General features: G+C 29.4%; 1 protein-coding gene across 2 annotated transcripts in view; it reads right to left on the bottom strand.

Moving 5' to 3' along the window:
- Window positions 1-13,544, bottom strand: part of LOC118189897 (filamin-A-like) — a 341,851-nt gene that overhangs the window by 154,380 nt on the left and 173,927 nt on the right. For both annotated transcript variants that reach the window (XM_035360600.2, XM_035360601.2), the window contains exons 11-15: window positions 11,743-11,933; window positions 8,759-9,019; window positions 8,523-8,643; window positions 8,277-8,395; window positions 4,913-5,018 (exon numbers count right to left, since the gene is read on the bottom strand). In XM_035360600.2, coding sequence (XP_035216491.1) covers window positions 4,913-5,018; window positions 8,277-8,395; window positions 8,523-8,643; window positions 8,759-9,019; window positions 11,743-11,933 — 798 coding nt within the window. The remainder of the gene's footprint in view (window positions 1-4,912; window positions 5,019-8,276; window positions 8,396-8,522; window positions 8,644-8,758; window positions 9,020-11,742; window positions 11,934-13,544) is intronic.

Raw genomic sequence — 13,544 nt, 5'->3', positions numbered from 1 at the left:
TGATGTTTTACACTAGAAATTGAAAGATATATATTATTTGTTATTCACATGAAAGATGTGTGCTATTATCATTTCTTACTTTAAATCCCAGCGCTGATCCTCCCTAATTAAACCTGATATTCAAAGATGGAATACATTTGCACCTTTTTAATCCTAGCTAACCCTCGATATAATGCATGTACACAATTTTAGTCATAGGTACCAGTCATCAAGGTCAAAATTCCACTGGATGCTTTTACTTCCATTTATTCCCTGTGATCAATAATACCCCATTAAATGCCTAAGATCCCATTAGTCTCCAATATGGAATTAAAATGTTTTATCACTTAATCACATCCCTTAATCTCTCAGTAGAGCTTTCAACAGCCAGTGATTTTAAGGTACTTCCCCTCTGCAAACGCACTGCAATTACAAGACTTCATGCTTTGCCGGGGGTTTAAAATAGCATGCTCTTCAGCCTGTGAACAGCCCCCTACTTGCTTCCATACCAACTAAGAAAAAACAGAACTTTTATTGCCTTCTCAAACTGATTATCCCTTCACATATATACTATTTTCCAAGCTAACAATTTTACAAATTTATAGGTTTAACATAGTTTCAGTGATATGAATATATTATTAACCATATCCATGCTTTGAGTCTAAAATTGCACAGATTTCAGGCCAAACAGGTTTGTATATTCTAATATTGTGGTTTTAATGCTCAATAATATGTAAAGTCCAAATTTAAACTTTAAAAAATGGTAAATTTTCATCCTCAGTATCCAGTATGAAAATACTTATAAAAACTAAATTCACAATGCACCAAAAGTAATTTATATTAAAACATGGAACTGCAGATCATTAGCAAAAATGCACAACACAAAAATTTCATATTATCTTAGCTTTTAATTATCTTTTTTAACATCAAAGATTTTTATTAATCTCCAATATTATTTATATTAATTTTTTTTCTGGTGTAATCTGATAATGATGTGTCACTCATACATTTAAATTCTTAAAAAAAGTACAAGAACCCATTGTAAAATTAACAACAATATTTTAATAGTAGCACCTCTCTTTCTCTGCACATGTATATCATCTGCTATTTTTTCTTTCTTGATTCTCAGAAATAAGAGGTTTATAAAAGTTTTTTTTTTTAATTTCAAAATACCAATTTATTAAAAAAGATTACACCTCAAAAAAAACAAATTGCAAAAATTTTAATGAGCAACAGAAGTTTCAATATACTCATTTAAATTTTCGATTTTGGTGACACTGGAGAAAATTTGTAATGCTTAATATCCTTCACCTTACACTGTGAAAAGTATAAGAGGAAGAGAAATGTATAATAAATCCCAAAAGGGCATAAATGATAATTATGATTAAAATAATTTCCCATGGAATAATACATTAGCAATACTTAAAATTAGGAAATACTTCATATTTATTTCAAATTTAATTTAAAAAAATGATCAAAAAGTTTGTTGGTTATCTTAAGTTCTGCTATTGATCACAGAGATATGACTCAATTATAGCCGAGTCCTATGCACTTTTCATCACAGAGACAAGGAGTGTCTGTAATAACTACCCTTTTGCCAGCTCCATCCCAGTACTGAATAAACAAGATAGAGTTTGAGAGTCTCCTATCCCTTCTTCCATGATTATCAGTCTCCTGGTAATAACTTCAAATATTAGATTTTAAACTGAAATTATTAGAAAAACCAGTATAAACTATTCACAAATATCTGCATTCTACTTTGGATTTAAATTTCAGTCCTTTGATATGAGAACAGTTTCTAGCCACTGCACTGATGGCAATTCTCCCCCCCCCCCAATCCAAATATCAAAATTTGCCTTTTACAGAAAGTAGAAAAAATATAAGATGAAAGTCTCATTTTGGCAATACCGCAAATAATGAATTTCATGTTATGCTACTTCCTTACATTCGTTCTGTTTCAGCAAAAAGGATTTTATGCCAAATAATTCGAGCCTAATCATGAAAATTTACCGTTATTGAAGCAAGAATTATTATGGAACATTTTATAATCCCTGTTCCACTGAGAGGAAAGTTTTTACATAAACTATGAAATTTAATGTTTTTGAACTCTAATAACTTCCAGCAGGAATTCTTACTTAACATTTTATAATCTCTACTCAGCAGAAAATATTTATTCTTAAAAAATTTAACTTAAAATTTCTGGAGCTAACATTAGCAGAAAATTCATATTTACAACATACTAGGAGAAAAAAATATCAGCAAAGCTAGATTCAAATATCTAATATGACAAACAATTAAGAAAAATGTACTAATCATGGTATATTTAAAAATATAAAAATGAAATGATGATGCATTATGTTATCATATTAAAAAAGTTGTTAAAAATGCTACTCATGACAGGAAGGATCTATGAAACAGGAGCAGACTAAATGTTAAGCAGCTAAATTCAAGCACTTTTGCTATAGAGATATTAAAGTAATGTACTTCAACATGCAGGTGAAAGTTCTACTTATAGAAGACATTAATATTTTTAGTATTCATTCTACTTACAATGTAAGAACTAAGGCAGCATGAAACAGTAAATTGATAATTGTGAAATATAACAAATACAACAGAAAAAAAGAACTAATGCAATATAAATGTACAAGCATTATATATTTGGATAAAAGTACAAGCATTATATATTGGACACACAAGGGAATACAAAAAGAATACCTGAAAGGGCTGCACAGTGAAAAGTAAAAAAAAAAAAAAAAGATAAATATTTAATTAGCCTACTTAACAAAGTGAGAATTTTAGAGATTTGAATTTAAAAATTGTTTTAAAATAATTAAATGTTGTATTGAAAATAAAAAAGACATACATAGTTTTCTCAGACTTGTAAAAAAATTTTAAAATCAAGATTAAAAGTAACTTAACATTTTACAGTCAGTGTCCCAAATGACTAAAAGAAAAATGAAAAAAAAAAAAAAATTAAGGTTTATTACTAGTATGTATCACATTGAAAAAAAACTTTAGAGAATCCTGAGTATTTCTTAGCTAAAAATGAACTGGATTTTTATAATACAAAAATAATTTACATATCATAAAAAAATCTGCTTCTGTTACTTTAAAATGTTAATATTTTATTTTTATAATGAATCTTAAAAAAAATGTTATTTAAAAAAATGTTTAAAAAAATTTCAGATGAAAAGTTTCCTGATACTGTGTGTCAACAATTAGTACACTCAACATTCACATAGAGTATAAAGGATATATGTTTCATCAAATAAAAGGTTATTAAATAATAAAATTGTCAGTATTTAAAAGTTTACAATGTGATTTTTGCATCTGAATGTGAAAGGATCAAATCTGATTTTATTAAATTTTAAAACTGAAATTTCTAGAACATACAAAATATTTTAAAAAGAAAGCTATCTTGCCGAAGAAAAGAAAACTGAAGATGCATATAAAATAATTTTTACTGCTCATTTGCTAAAATGTTATAAATTTTGGAGATAGTATAATTTTTATTAAAGCCAACTATCAACAGTGAAGAACTTAAAGCATTTGCTCTCACATGTCTGAAATGCCTAAAATTATTATTATTCATGTACACACAAAAAAAATTAATGTTAACAGTACATTATAGTATATGTTAAAAGTGAAGTTCATTCCTAAAATATTCTTTTATGCATTTATTTCTTAAATTACCAAATAATCATCCAGTAATCATAAAAGACTATCGGATGAATTTTCAATTTATCTCATTTCTTGCTAGAAGCAGCTCAAGCAAAGCAAAATCCAAATAAAAGTATGTATTATGATGCTGATCTGACTGTTACAGAAACTGCAAATTAACAGAAGAAAGCTCCCTCCTCTAACTTACTAGAAAAATAACAGCTATTGAGCACAAATCAAAGTTAAACTGAATGTAATATCCCAATATTAGCAAAGTCTAACTTAAATCTTGGCTCCCTAGACTGATTACTTGCAACGAATAACAGCAAGTAAATCTTCACCAGCAAGCTGATTACAAACATAAAAAATTCACAGTAACCACTAGTCTAAGCAGCTAAACTTTGAAATCAACTTTAAAATAATTTGCATTCAGGTGGAAGTTGACAAAAGTAGAATGATTGATAATGGTTATTTAAAATCAATATGTTATACCTTTATTATCAGATACTTCTTTAAATTGACACTACCAGTGTGAATTAGTATGTATTCTTATTAGTAGCTGATACAAAGTAGTGAAAGAAATTACAAATGCATTCATTTACGTTTTAACTTAAACACTTGGATAAAATATTTGCATATGTAAATTTCAGCTACCTTATGTACAGTAATTATGATTTTATAAAATATAAATTTTTAGTAGAAATATTTGAAAAACTGTATCTATGATTCACTAAAAGCTACATTTTCAATCTATTTTACCTGAACTGCCTTTTTATTTTATCTGAATTGCCTTTTTTTTTTTTTTTTCTTTTTTTTCCCCTGAATTTCCTTTTGAATTGCCTTTTTATTAGCTAATAAATGAATGTAGAAAATTAATATGATGTTTCTTTTAAACATAAAATACTTCAAGTATATTCTGAAGTCTTCATGTATCAAGAAATTTTTAAATAAATAAAATTGCCAAAAAAAGTACGAGCATACAAAACTAAAAAATGCTTTTGTTCTCCAGTGAGAAAAATTTCAGCAGAAAAACTCATTAAGACTTAATTTTGCACTTTAAAACTGTACTAAAAACCACTGCATAGCCCTTGTCAGAATTCTATGCAATATCTGACACAATCAAATATTAGTCACAATGAACATCAATTTTACTATAAAATCACATAAAAGACAAGTTATATATTTTACTACTACATATTAAAGCAAAATATTTAAAGACATTTAATGCATAATTATTTAAAAATTTGAAACAAGAAGATTTAAAAAAATTTACTTGGTTCTAGGCCATCCACCTTTATTTTACTAACATCTACCTGTGGTTCTACTTTTACTTTAATTGGACTGTTAGGAACTTCCTTTCCAGCAAATGCCACAGAAACCTAAAGTAAACATACCATTAAGTGATAAAATTATATGTCTATTAGCATATATCTTCCTTTATTTTAATTATTGGAAATAAAGCTTCCCCCCTCTTTATTTTTTCCCTTTAATTCTTCTAGCACTAAAAAAATACATTTATCAAAGCTCTGTTCAAGAGAAATTAGATAAAAAATTTGAAGAAGCTGAAAGTATTGATGTATCAAATGATGCAAGACAAGGAATATTACATGTTTAGGGAATAATTAGATTAACTATAACAGGAATAAAATATTCAATATTATTTTTTAATCATTATCAGTATTTCTGCAAACCATAAATAATGATACATCAATAATAATAATAATACTCCCTACAAAAAGCATCTTCAAAGAAAATCATTTTGAATTGTATATGATTGTCTTTAAGAGGTTTTCACTGTATTTTGAATGACTTTACCAGAAAGCACAATATGCATTTAACCTTTTCTGGCATGCTACCTTTTAAAGTTGGAATTTCAACAAAAAAAAAAAAAAAAAGAAAGAAAGAAAGAAGGTGGGCAGTCTAATTAGGCCTAGAGAAGTACACAAATAAAATTTTGTGAAGATAGCACTTATCGTCTTAATTTTGTGGATGTGCCCAAAGCGGGCATACTGACTGAATAGAGCTTTGAAAAGAGTGCTGAAACGAGCATTGCTGAGAAGCGTGTAAAAGAGTAAGAGATTTTGCCTACAATTAAAAAATACTAGATTCTGAATACCATAGGAGATTTAGCATTACCCAGGGTGCCACAGAAAGACCTGCTACTCTACACCCTCCCTAAAAAGCTCTTTTTTTGGTTATATGATCATTACATGCACATCGATGGGGGGGGGGGGAAAGTAACTTGGGTATATGATACTTACATTATTCACATTTCATATTTACCCTTTAGTCTATTTTTTTTTTTTTTTTTCCATGCTGGTACTTTTCAAAGAAAGTTACACCACCTTTGAAAAAGCACAACCCAATATTGCATGTTTTGCACAAGTACAGGAATCCGTATCAGATTCACTATCTGAAAGCAATTCGTGTAGCACTTTCAGTGCTTCATAAATGGTCAGCCCTCTATGATCCATTTGGAAAATAGTTAAAAATTCGAAAAAAATAAACTAATATTATATCTACAATTAGAAATTATAAACTATAAAATAAAATTATATAAACGTCTGCAATTCAAAACTATTGAACGTAGCGCTAGCGAAACTTTGAACGAAAGAGAAAGAGAAAAAGAGAACTGCTCTAGTGAAAAACTAAACAGCTAACTGATAAAATTACCTTTGACCTTCAGAAAATCACCCCAACAATTTGTTAGTTGATAACCAAACGTCCTCTCCCTTCCCCCCCCCCAAAAAAAGAGAAAAACAAGAAATAAAACACAGATGTGGATCTATCTTTCTATGAACTGACCAATGAGATGCAGAGAAACAAAGAATACAGTCTCTCAGTTGTCCTAGATTCTCGGTGAACCCGGTCTGGGAACACCTGAGGAACCCAGTCTGGGAACACCTGACTTTAAGCAAGATTTCAAGGTAAAAATTTAAAACTAATATAGAATAAGGAGATTAGCATACACCCAAAAAAATAACAGAAATTTCTTTTCAAACAATTTCTTTTATACCCTTACAAAAAACGGAAGATTTCTTTGAAAAATAAGAATCTTAAAAAACTAAACATGGCTAAAATATATGGACTGGTTTGTGTTGAGCTGCCATCTACTATAAATAAAGAAGGTTCAGAGCAACCTATAAATCCTTTTTCAATTAAATTTTTCTACGTGTACAGAAGGAAGTTTTTAGGTGTGCCCAAACCGATAACACCGTGCCGCAAAGGGTTAAACTGATTTACACAAATGAACTACACTGACAAAAAAGACACACACATGCAAAATCTGCATTTACTGACTGGCATTAGAAATAGTGAGAAAAACAGCAAGGAATCAATGAGATTTTTAAATGAGGAAACTTTAAATATGGATATGTCTTTAGTCTGTGAATGGCGATAGAGAGCAATCAAAAGCTTTTAGAGGTACTAAAACTCTGTATTATTAGCAATTTAATAAATTCTTAATAGTGTTTATTTATCACAACATGTAGGACATGATGCCATTATGAAGTTATCAGAAATATTTTGAGATGATGACTAACAAACAAATCAAATTATTTTGAGCTGCAATAATAAAAGCAGTTGAAGACAGATTTTCTTGGCTTTCTGCCACCTACACAGCCCAAGTGCATAAGAAGAAAAGTTTGAAAAACAGACAGATAATGTTAGGTTCAAATTGATATTATTTATACAATTCAAAACAAAAAAGCTTTTATATGAAAATAGTACATGCATCGAGAAACAATAATTATCCTTAAACCACTAAACATAAAATTCCATATATTAAACATACCTCAGTATTCATATCGTACATAAAGACCATTCCCTGCTAGCATTTTTTTTTAAGTGGAGAAAGCACATGAATTATGAAATTTTTAAAATTCATTAAAAAAAATTTGTAAAATATATGATAATGTCATTCAAAATCACTTATCTTGCTACTTTCACATCACAATATACTATTTGTATATTTTATCATTTCTAATTTATCATTTAACTCAGCAAGTTTTACTACTTATATCATATTTATCGCTCACCTCCTCATTATATATAAATAATCAGAAAAAAAAATTATATCTACTTTACTGAGATCTTGTAAATTACACAAAATTTCACAAAATTTAACTTGCACAGTTGTTAGCACATACTTTAAAAATATGTAACTGAAAAACCTACCGATATCTTCGCATATTTTAAATCTCTAAGCACAAATAGTTTTTATAGCCACTTTTGAAGTGCTATATTCATACAGTAGATATTATATACTCATTTATATAGACTTATTTTAGTGTTCATCTTCATAATGTTCAGAATGATTTTTAGACAGAAAAAAACTAAGAACAAAGAATTTTAAGAAATAAGGTAATGCAACAAAGCAGACTCCAATCACACGACTGAGGGGAAAAAAAAAAAAAAAAAAAAATCATGTTACTCAGAAATTTAATATAACTGGTAATAGGCATAATATTTCTAAGAATAGTACTTGTAATACATATTAACTGCGCTAATTAAGTCAGAATTAAATCATTAAACCCCTCCATGAGCATGCATGAACTATACTTGAAGTTTTCTAAAAACAAACAAATTTGGGAAGACAGAAAATGAAAACTTAACTTTAGATACAGAAGTACTTTTACCTTATAATTCCCTGGTGTAGGAGCTACATAATCAACTGAATAAGTTCCATCCTCATTGTCTAGAATTTGGACAGGAACAAGAGTGCCTTTTTCATCTGTCAGTTTCGCTTGAACATTCCCTAAAAGGTGTTAGAATAAAACAAGTAAATTAGAATACCTTAAAATGAAAAAAATCGAAATGCATTTCTAAAAAACAAAACAAATGACTAAGATAAGAAAAAGTTGCTATTACAATGAAATACTTACCTGTTCCAGCTCCCCGGCAGTCAATATTAAAATGCGTTGGTACTTGAGCTTTCACACCAGGTTCAACTCCAGGTCCAAAAATCTTCACTTTATTCGTATCTGTTGGTTCGCCAACATGGACCTATAAATGAGTCACTTTTTTTATTAAAGAAATAAATTATGTTTAAGAAATGGTTAACCACATAAATATTACTAAAAGTTTAAAAAAATAGTTTTTAAGGCTATGAGAAACTTACTCTGAAGGGACTTTTTGGTATGGCAACTGCACCATAATTTACTTGGACAGTATGCTTATTATTTTTAGTTGGGCGATATGAGGCTTTAAATGTGCCATCTTTGTTATCCTGGACTTTAATTTCCACTGGTTTACAGTCTTCATCCATGACACTGACATCAAGTGGAGCCTGGCCCCCTGCTTTTCGACAGTCAATAGTAAATTCAGTGGGTTGACCTTGTATAACACCTTTTGGTTGCAAGCCAGGACCATAAGCTTCAACCTAAATTTTCAAAACTCTTCTACATTTCATTCAGATTTCACACAAAAGAAAATTCAAACAAAGCTTTGATAAGAAAATATTGGTAATATCACTATTAATTATATATAAAAAAACAAACTCAAGTTCAGTAAAGAAAAATGGCATTGAAATTACAATTGCAAAATTACACTAAATGTTATTTTTCCCACGATTTACAACATACTGCCTGATGAAGAAAATGCCTTACCATAGAAAAGAAAATGCATAGCCATGCCAGTTACAGACAGTGCACATGTACAAGTTATGAAATGCTGCATTTGGAAGCCAGTCGGATGATTAGCATGCTGGATTAAGGATCAAAACAATGCAAGGAGCCAATTTTTTTGGCATTCTTGTGGCTATAATTTGCACATTTTTCAATTTGTTTCCAAATGTAATGAATTAAAAATACGAAATGATGTAAGACACTGTAATCAGTATCACCACATGGCCAAGTCACAAGGAGCTTCATGCTAGGTCTCCATATTTCTGATCAGTGCTTTCACCATAAAGGAAATGCAGGTGGATGGTCCTGCTTTGGTTGAATTTGACAACAATGAGCTCAGGAAATATACAGGGCTGTGCAGGGTTTGGAGCATTCAGATAAACACAAGAGATCTAACTGCTTCATAAACAACATTCCATATCTGACCCATGGTTCATAAGTCCAAACATTTTGCAAAATACAGGACAAAGCATACTGGACACTACTCAAATATCAACATGAAAGTTTCATGATGACTGGCGGACACAGTTTTGACGTCCAGCCATTGTTTATGAAATGCTACAAACTGAATTTGATGTCCAGCCATTGCTACAGAACTGAAAACCCTTTGGAGACAGGTGTGTCATATATGCATCAATACAAATTATCACTAGTAGCCGGATGATGCACTAGTGCATCACCACTTGCATTGATCTACCAAACAGGTGTATCACATATGTATTATCAAACGTAGACATTCTTTTAGAATGTTTTTCAATCACTAGATGGCACTTTGCATCTGTTACATCTAGACATTCCGTATTTATGATTATAATACTGTTAGTTATGATTACAGAAAAAAATCAAAGCAATTGTTAGGTAAAATTATTTATTTTTTATTTATTTATTTATTTATTTATTTTAAGTTAGGCTTTAGTGACATGAAATACGCCATCTTTTACCTGCATTGCAAACTATGCTGAGCCACTGAACAAAATTTTGATGCAACTAAAGCATCACTTGTCCACGAAGAGAATAACTATTCTGATAAAATATTTCATTATTTAAAAAGAACTATGTTCTTCTGTGCATTTTTGTCACATGTTACAGTCTATATTATTTGAATTATTTAATTTTTGCTTTTCTGCTATTTTGGGATCACACAGTACATTGTATAGAAATAATGTGAAGAATATTAAGAATTCCATCATTTAGTCAAACATCAGCATTTATTTTACACCATATGCCATATACAATACTAAACTAATTCTTTTTCATAACTCTTAATATAAATACTACATCATCTATCTTCATGTGTGAGGAACTCCTACATTTACATTTCTTGCTGGATATTTGATAGTGTAGCAACACCCTCTATCAATCTAGCTTCAACCTAAATTTTCAAAACTCTTCTACATTTGCCAGTAACATCTTTTATCATCAAGAAAGTTCTATTGAATGATATGGGTAATAATCACGTACAATATGTAGAGAGTACAAAGTTTATATTTAGACCTTTGTATAACTGTTAATCTGGCTTTGGATGAAGGAATATTAGCAATTTTTTTTGGGGGGGAGGGGGTTATACGGATGAACATATTTTCTTTCAAGTCACATCAGAGCTGGTTACATCTTGATCGCTTTAATAAAACTATGTAAAAATTTTTATTACCTTTGAATGTATTCTCTTTAAATTATTTTTATTTTACAGACAATTTTATTTGATTATCAGTTTTTTTTTTTTTTTTTTTTTTTTTTTTCAGTTGATCTACATACAATTCAAAAAATAACTATTTTTTAGTTGCAACTTGACAAAGACCAAAGAGGTCTATTGTTTAATATTTATTTAATCTTTATTTTTTTCCATTAATTTTTTTTCCAATTTTTTGCTACAAACTGATTTTAATTGTCAGATAGTTTATCCCTCTTGGCTGATATTAATCCTATATATTAACTTTATTTATTATATAATAGTTTTAAATTTGTTATTTTAAATAAATGTAGTATTAATACTCTGAATATTCTTTCCTCCAAAGCCAGATTAACAGTTATACAAAGGTCTAAATATAAACTTTGTACTCTCTACATATTGTATGTGATTATTACCCATATCATTCAATAGAACTTTCCTGATGATAAAAGATGTTACTGGCAAATCTGAAAAATTTTGGAAAGAGCATTATACATCTCCCAGAGGGATTTAAGGAAATAACAGAACAAAATGGATTGTATATAACTTAGTATTAAGTAAAACTGTATTTTTCATGCTTTACTTATTAATAAATGAAAGAAACTTTTGGTAATCTAATACATTATACACACACTAGTATTTGTACGCAAATTCAGATGCATACATATACACAATAACTTAATAGTTATGGAATCAGCATGTATGGAATTTTAAATGCCTTGATTACAAATAATAATGATCATAATATCTGATAATAATATAACTGATGAACCTAAACCTCAATACAAGACAAACAATACATAACATTACCTTTTCTGGAAAATAATCTGTTTTTGGCAATATTTGGGCCATATATGGAGACTTAGGAATGTCTTCATCATTACACAATATATGTACAGCATATTCTCCAGGAGCAGTTGGAAGGTATTCTACATCTGCAGACCCATCACCATTATCATAACATTTTATGTCTGCATGAGATGGACCTTCAACTAGAAAGCCTAAAGCAAAAAGGATATAAATTCTTTTACAATTATGGTAATAAAAGAACTTATATTTTACAATTTAATTGCATGCATTTATACATTTATCTTTCCATTTATGTAATAGGATACAATCTAACATGATCTAATAATAATAATATGCTCTCTTAAAATTATGTATAGATGTATTTATACCCAAAAGGAGCAATATAAATACAACTGTAGGTTTCACTTCGCAACAGATTTCTTTACTCCTGATGAAAAGGGACTTAAACCTATTTGCCCTCGAAATCAATAGAACCTTAACTAACATCTATACCAAACAAAAGGTTGCTGCTTTGCCTAATTCTATATTTTACTTTGGCACGTTTCTTATCTGTCCTGAAAACTATCTCTCTCTCTCAGGATTTTGAAAAAACTTAGGTATTTGCCCTATAAACTGCTAAGACAAATAAAAGTCTTAATTAGAGGTAATATAAACAAAGACAAGAAAAAAATTATATTTCAGATTTAAAAAAAAAAAAAAAAAAAAAGAGGAAGCAAAAAAAAAAAAAAAAAAAAAATTCTACAAGAAATTTTATGAGTATATTGTAAAAGAATTTGCAAGTAAATAATATTTGGAACTACAGTCAAAAGTCTTTAATCCGGAATGATCTATAATCCGGACCTCAAAGCTACAAACTTTCTGTGCATGCATTTACGCATGCGCATTTAATGTAGGACGGACGGTATAAGCTAAGCTAAAATTCTCTAATTATCTATTTCGGTTAATGTTGCAGATTGCATTGTTCCTTAATCTTTGAATTGGATCCGGCTTTGTTATTTTTTGCAGACTGTTAGAGCAATTTTATAAAAAATAAGCTTGAACTTTCGATTATGTCAAAAAGAGTTTCCGATTCTGGAGCTGCCAAAGGATCTACAAAGCGAAAGCATGTTTTGATGTCCATCAAACAAAAAGTGGAATTGCTGCAAAAAATGGATAAAGGCATATCTTTTGTTTGTCTAATCATTCCGAAATCTGTTTATCAATTTCACGCTGCTCTGGCGGGGGGGGGGGGGGGGGAACAGACGTCACGGCACGCAATGAACTGAAAGTTGATCTGTCAGCACTATCCTTATCTTCAGGGCAGATGTTTTTATTTTATTCGGCTTATAATTCCCTACTAAATGTAGTATATCATCTCAATGTACTCCGTCTTTGATATAATTTAAATCAAATTCCTCGTCATTATAAATATCACGAATACATATAAAATAGTTTTCTGGTTGCAATTTTCTAATTTCGACTGTGCATAATGTATGCTTTACGCATGCGTGCATTGAAAGAAATGTTTATTAAAGTAAACAAATAAATATTAAGCTTTCTTTTTTTGTAAATTTTGATACCCTTTAGATCATAATTGCTCTTTATTTCATAAATTACGGTTTCATATTTTTAATTTTATTATTTCTGCATGCCATCTTACCAGATTTAAATTGATGATCTATAATTGAGAAAAACTGATAATCCGGAATCGTGGAAGTCCTGACGAGTCCGGATTAAAGACTTTTATCTGTATAATATAAAAAAACTATTTCATGGCAATTTCGAGGGAAATCCTCATCTTTGTTCTTGCATTTTGTTAATAA

Source organism: Stegodyphus dumicola, chromosome 10, assembly GCF_044657685.1.
Source record: "Stegodyphus dumicola isolate Sdum_Otavi_A_Nest chromosome 10, ASM4465768v1".
Lineage (NCBI taxonomy): Eukaryota > Metazoa > Arthropoda > Arachnida > Araneae > Eresidae > Stegodyphus > Stegodyphus dumicola.
Note: the sequence above shows the minus strand (reverse complement) of the source record. Positions and strands in the feature narration are given on the sequence as shown.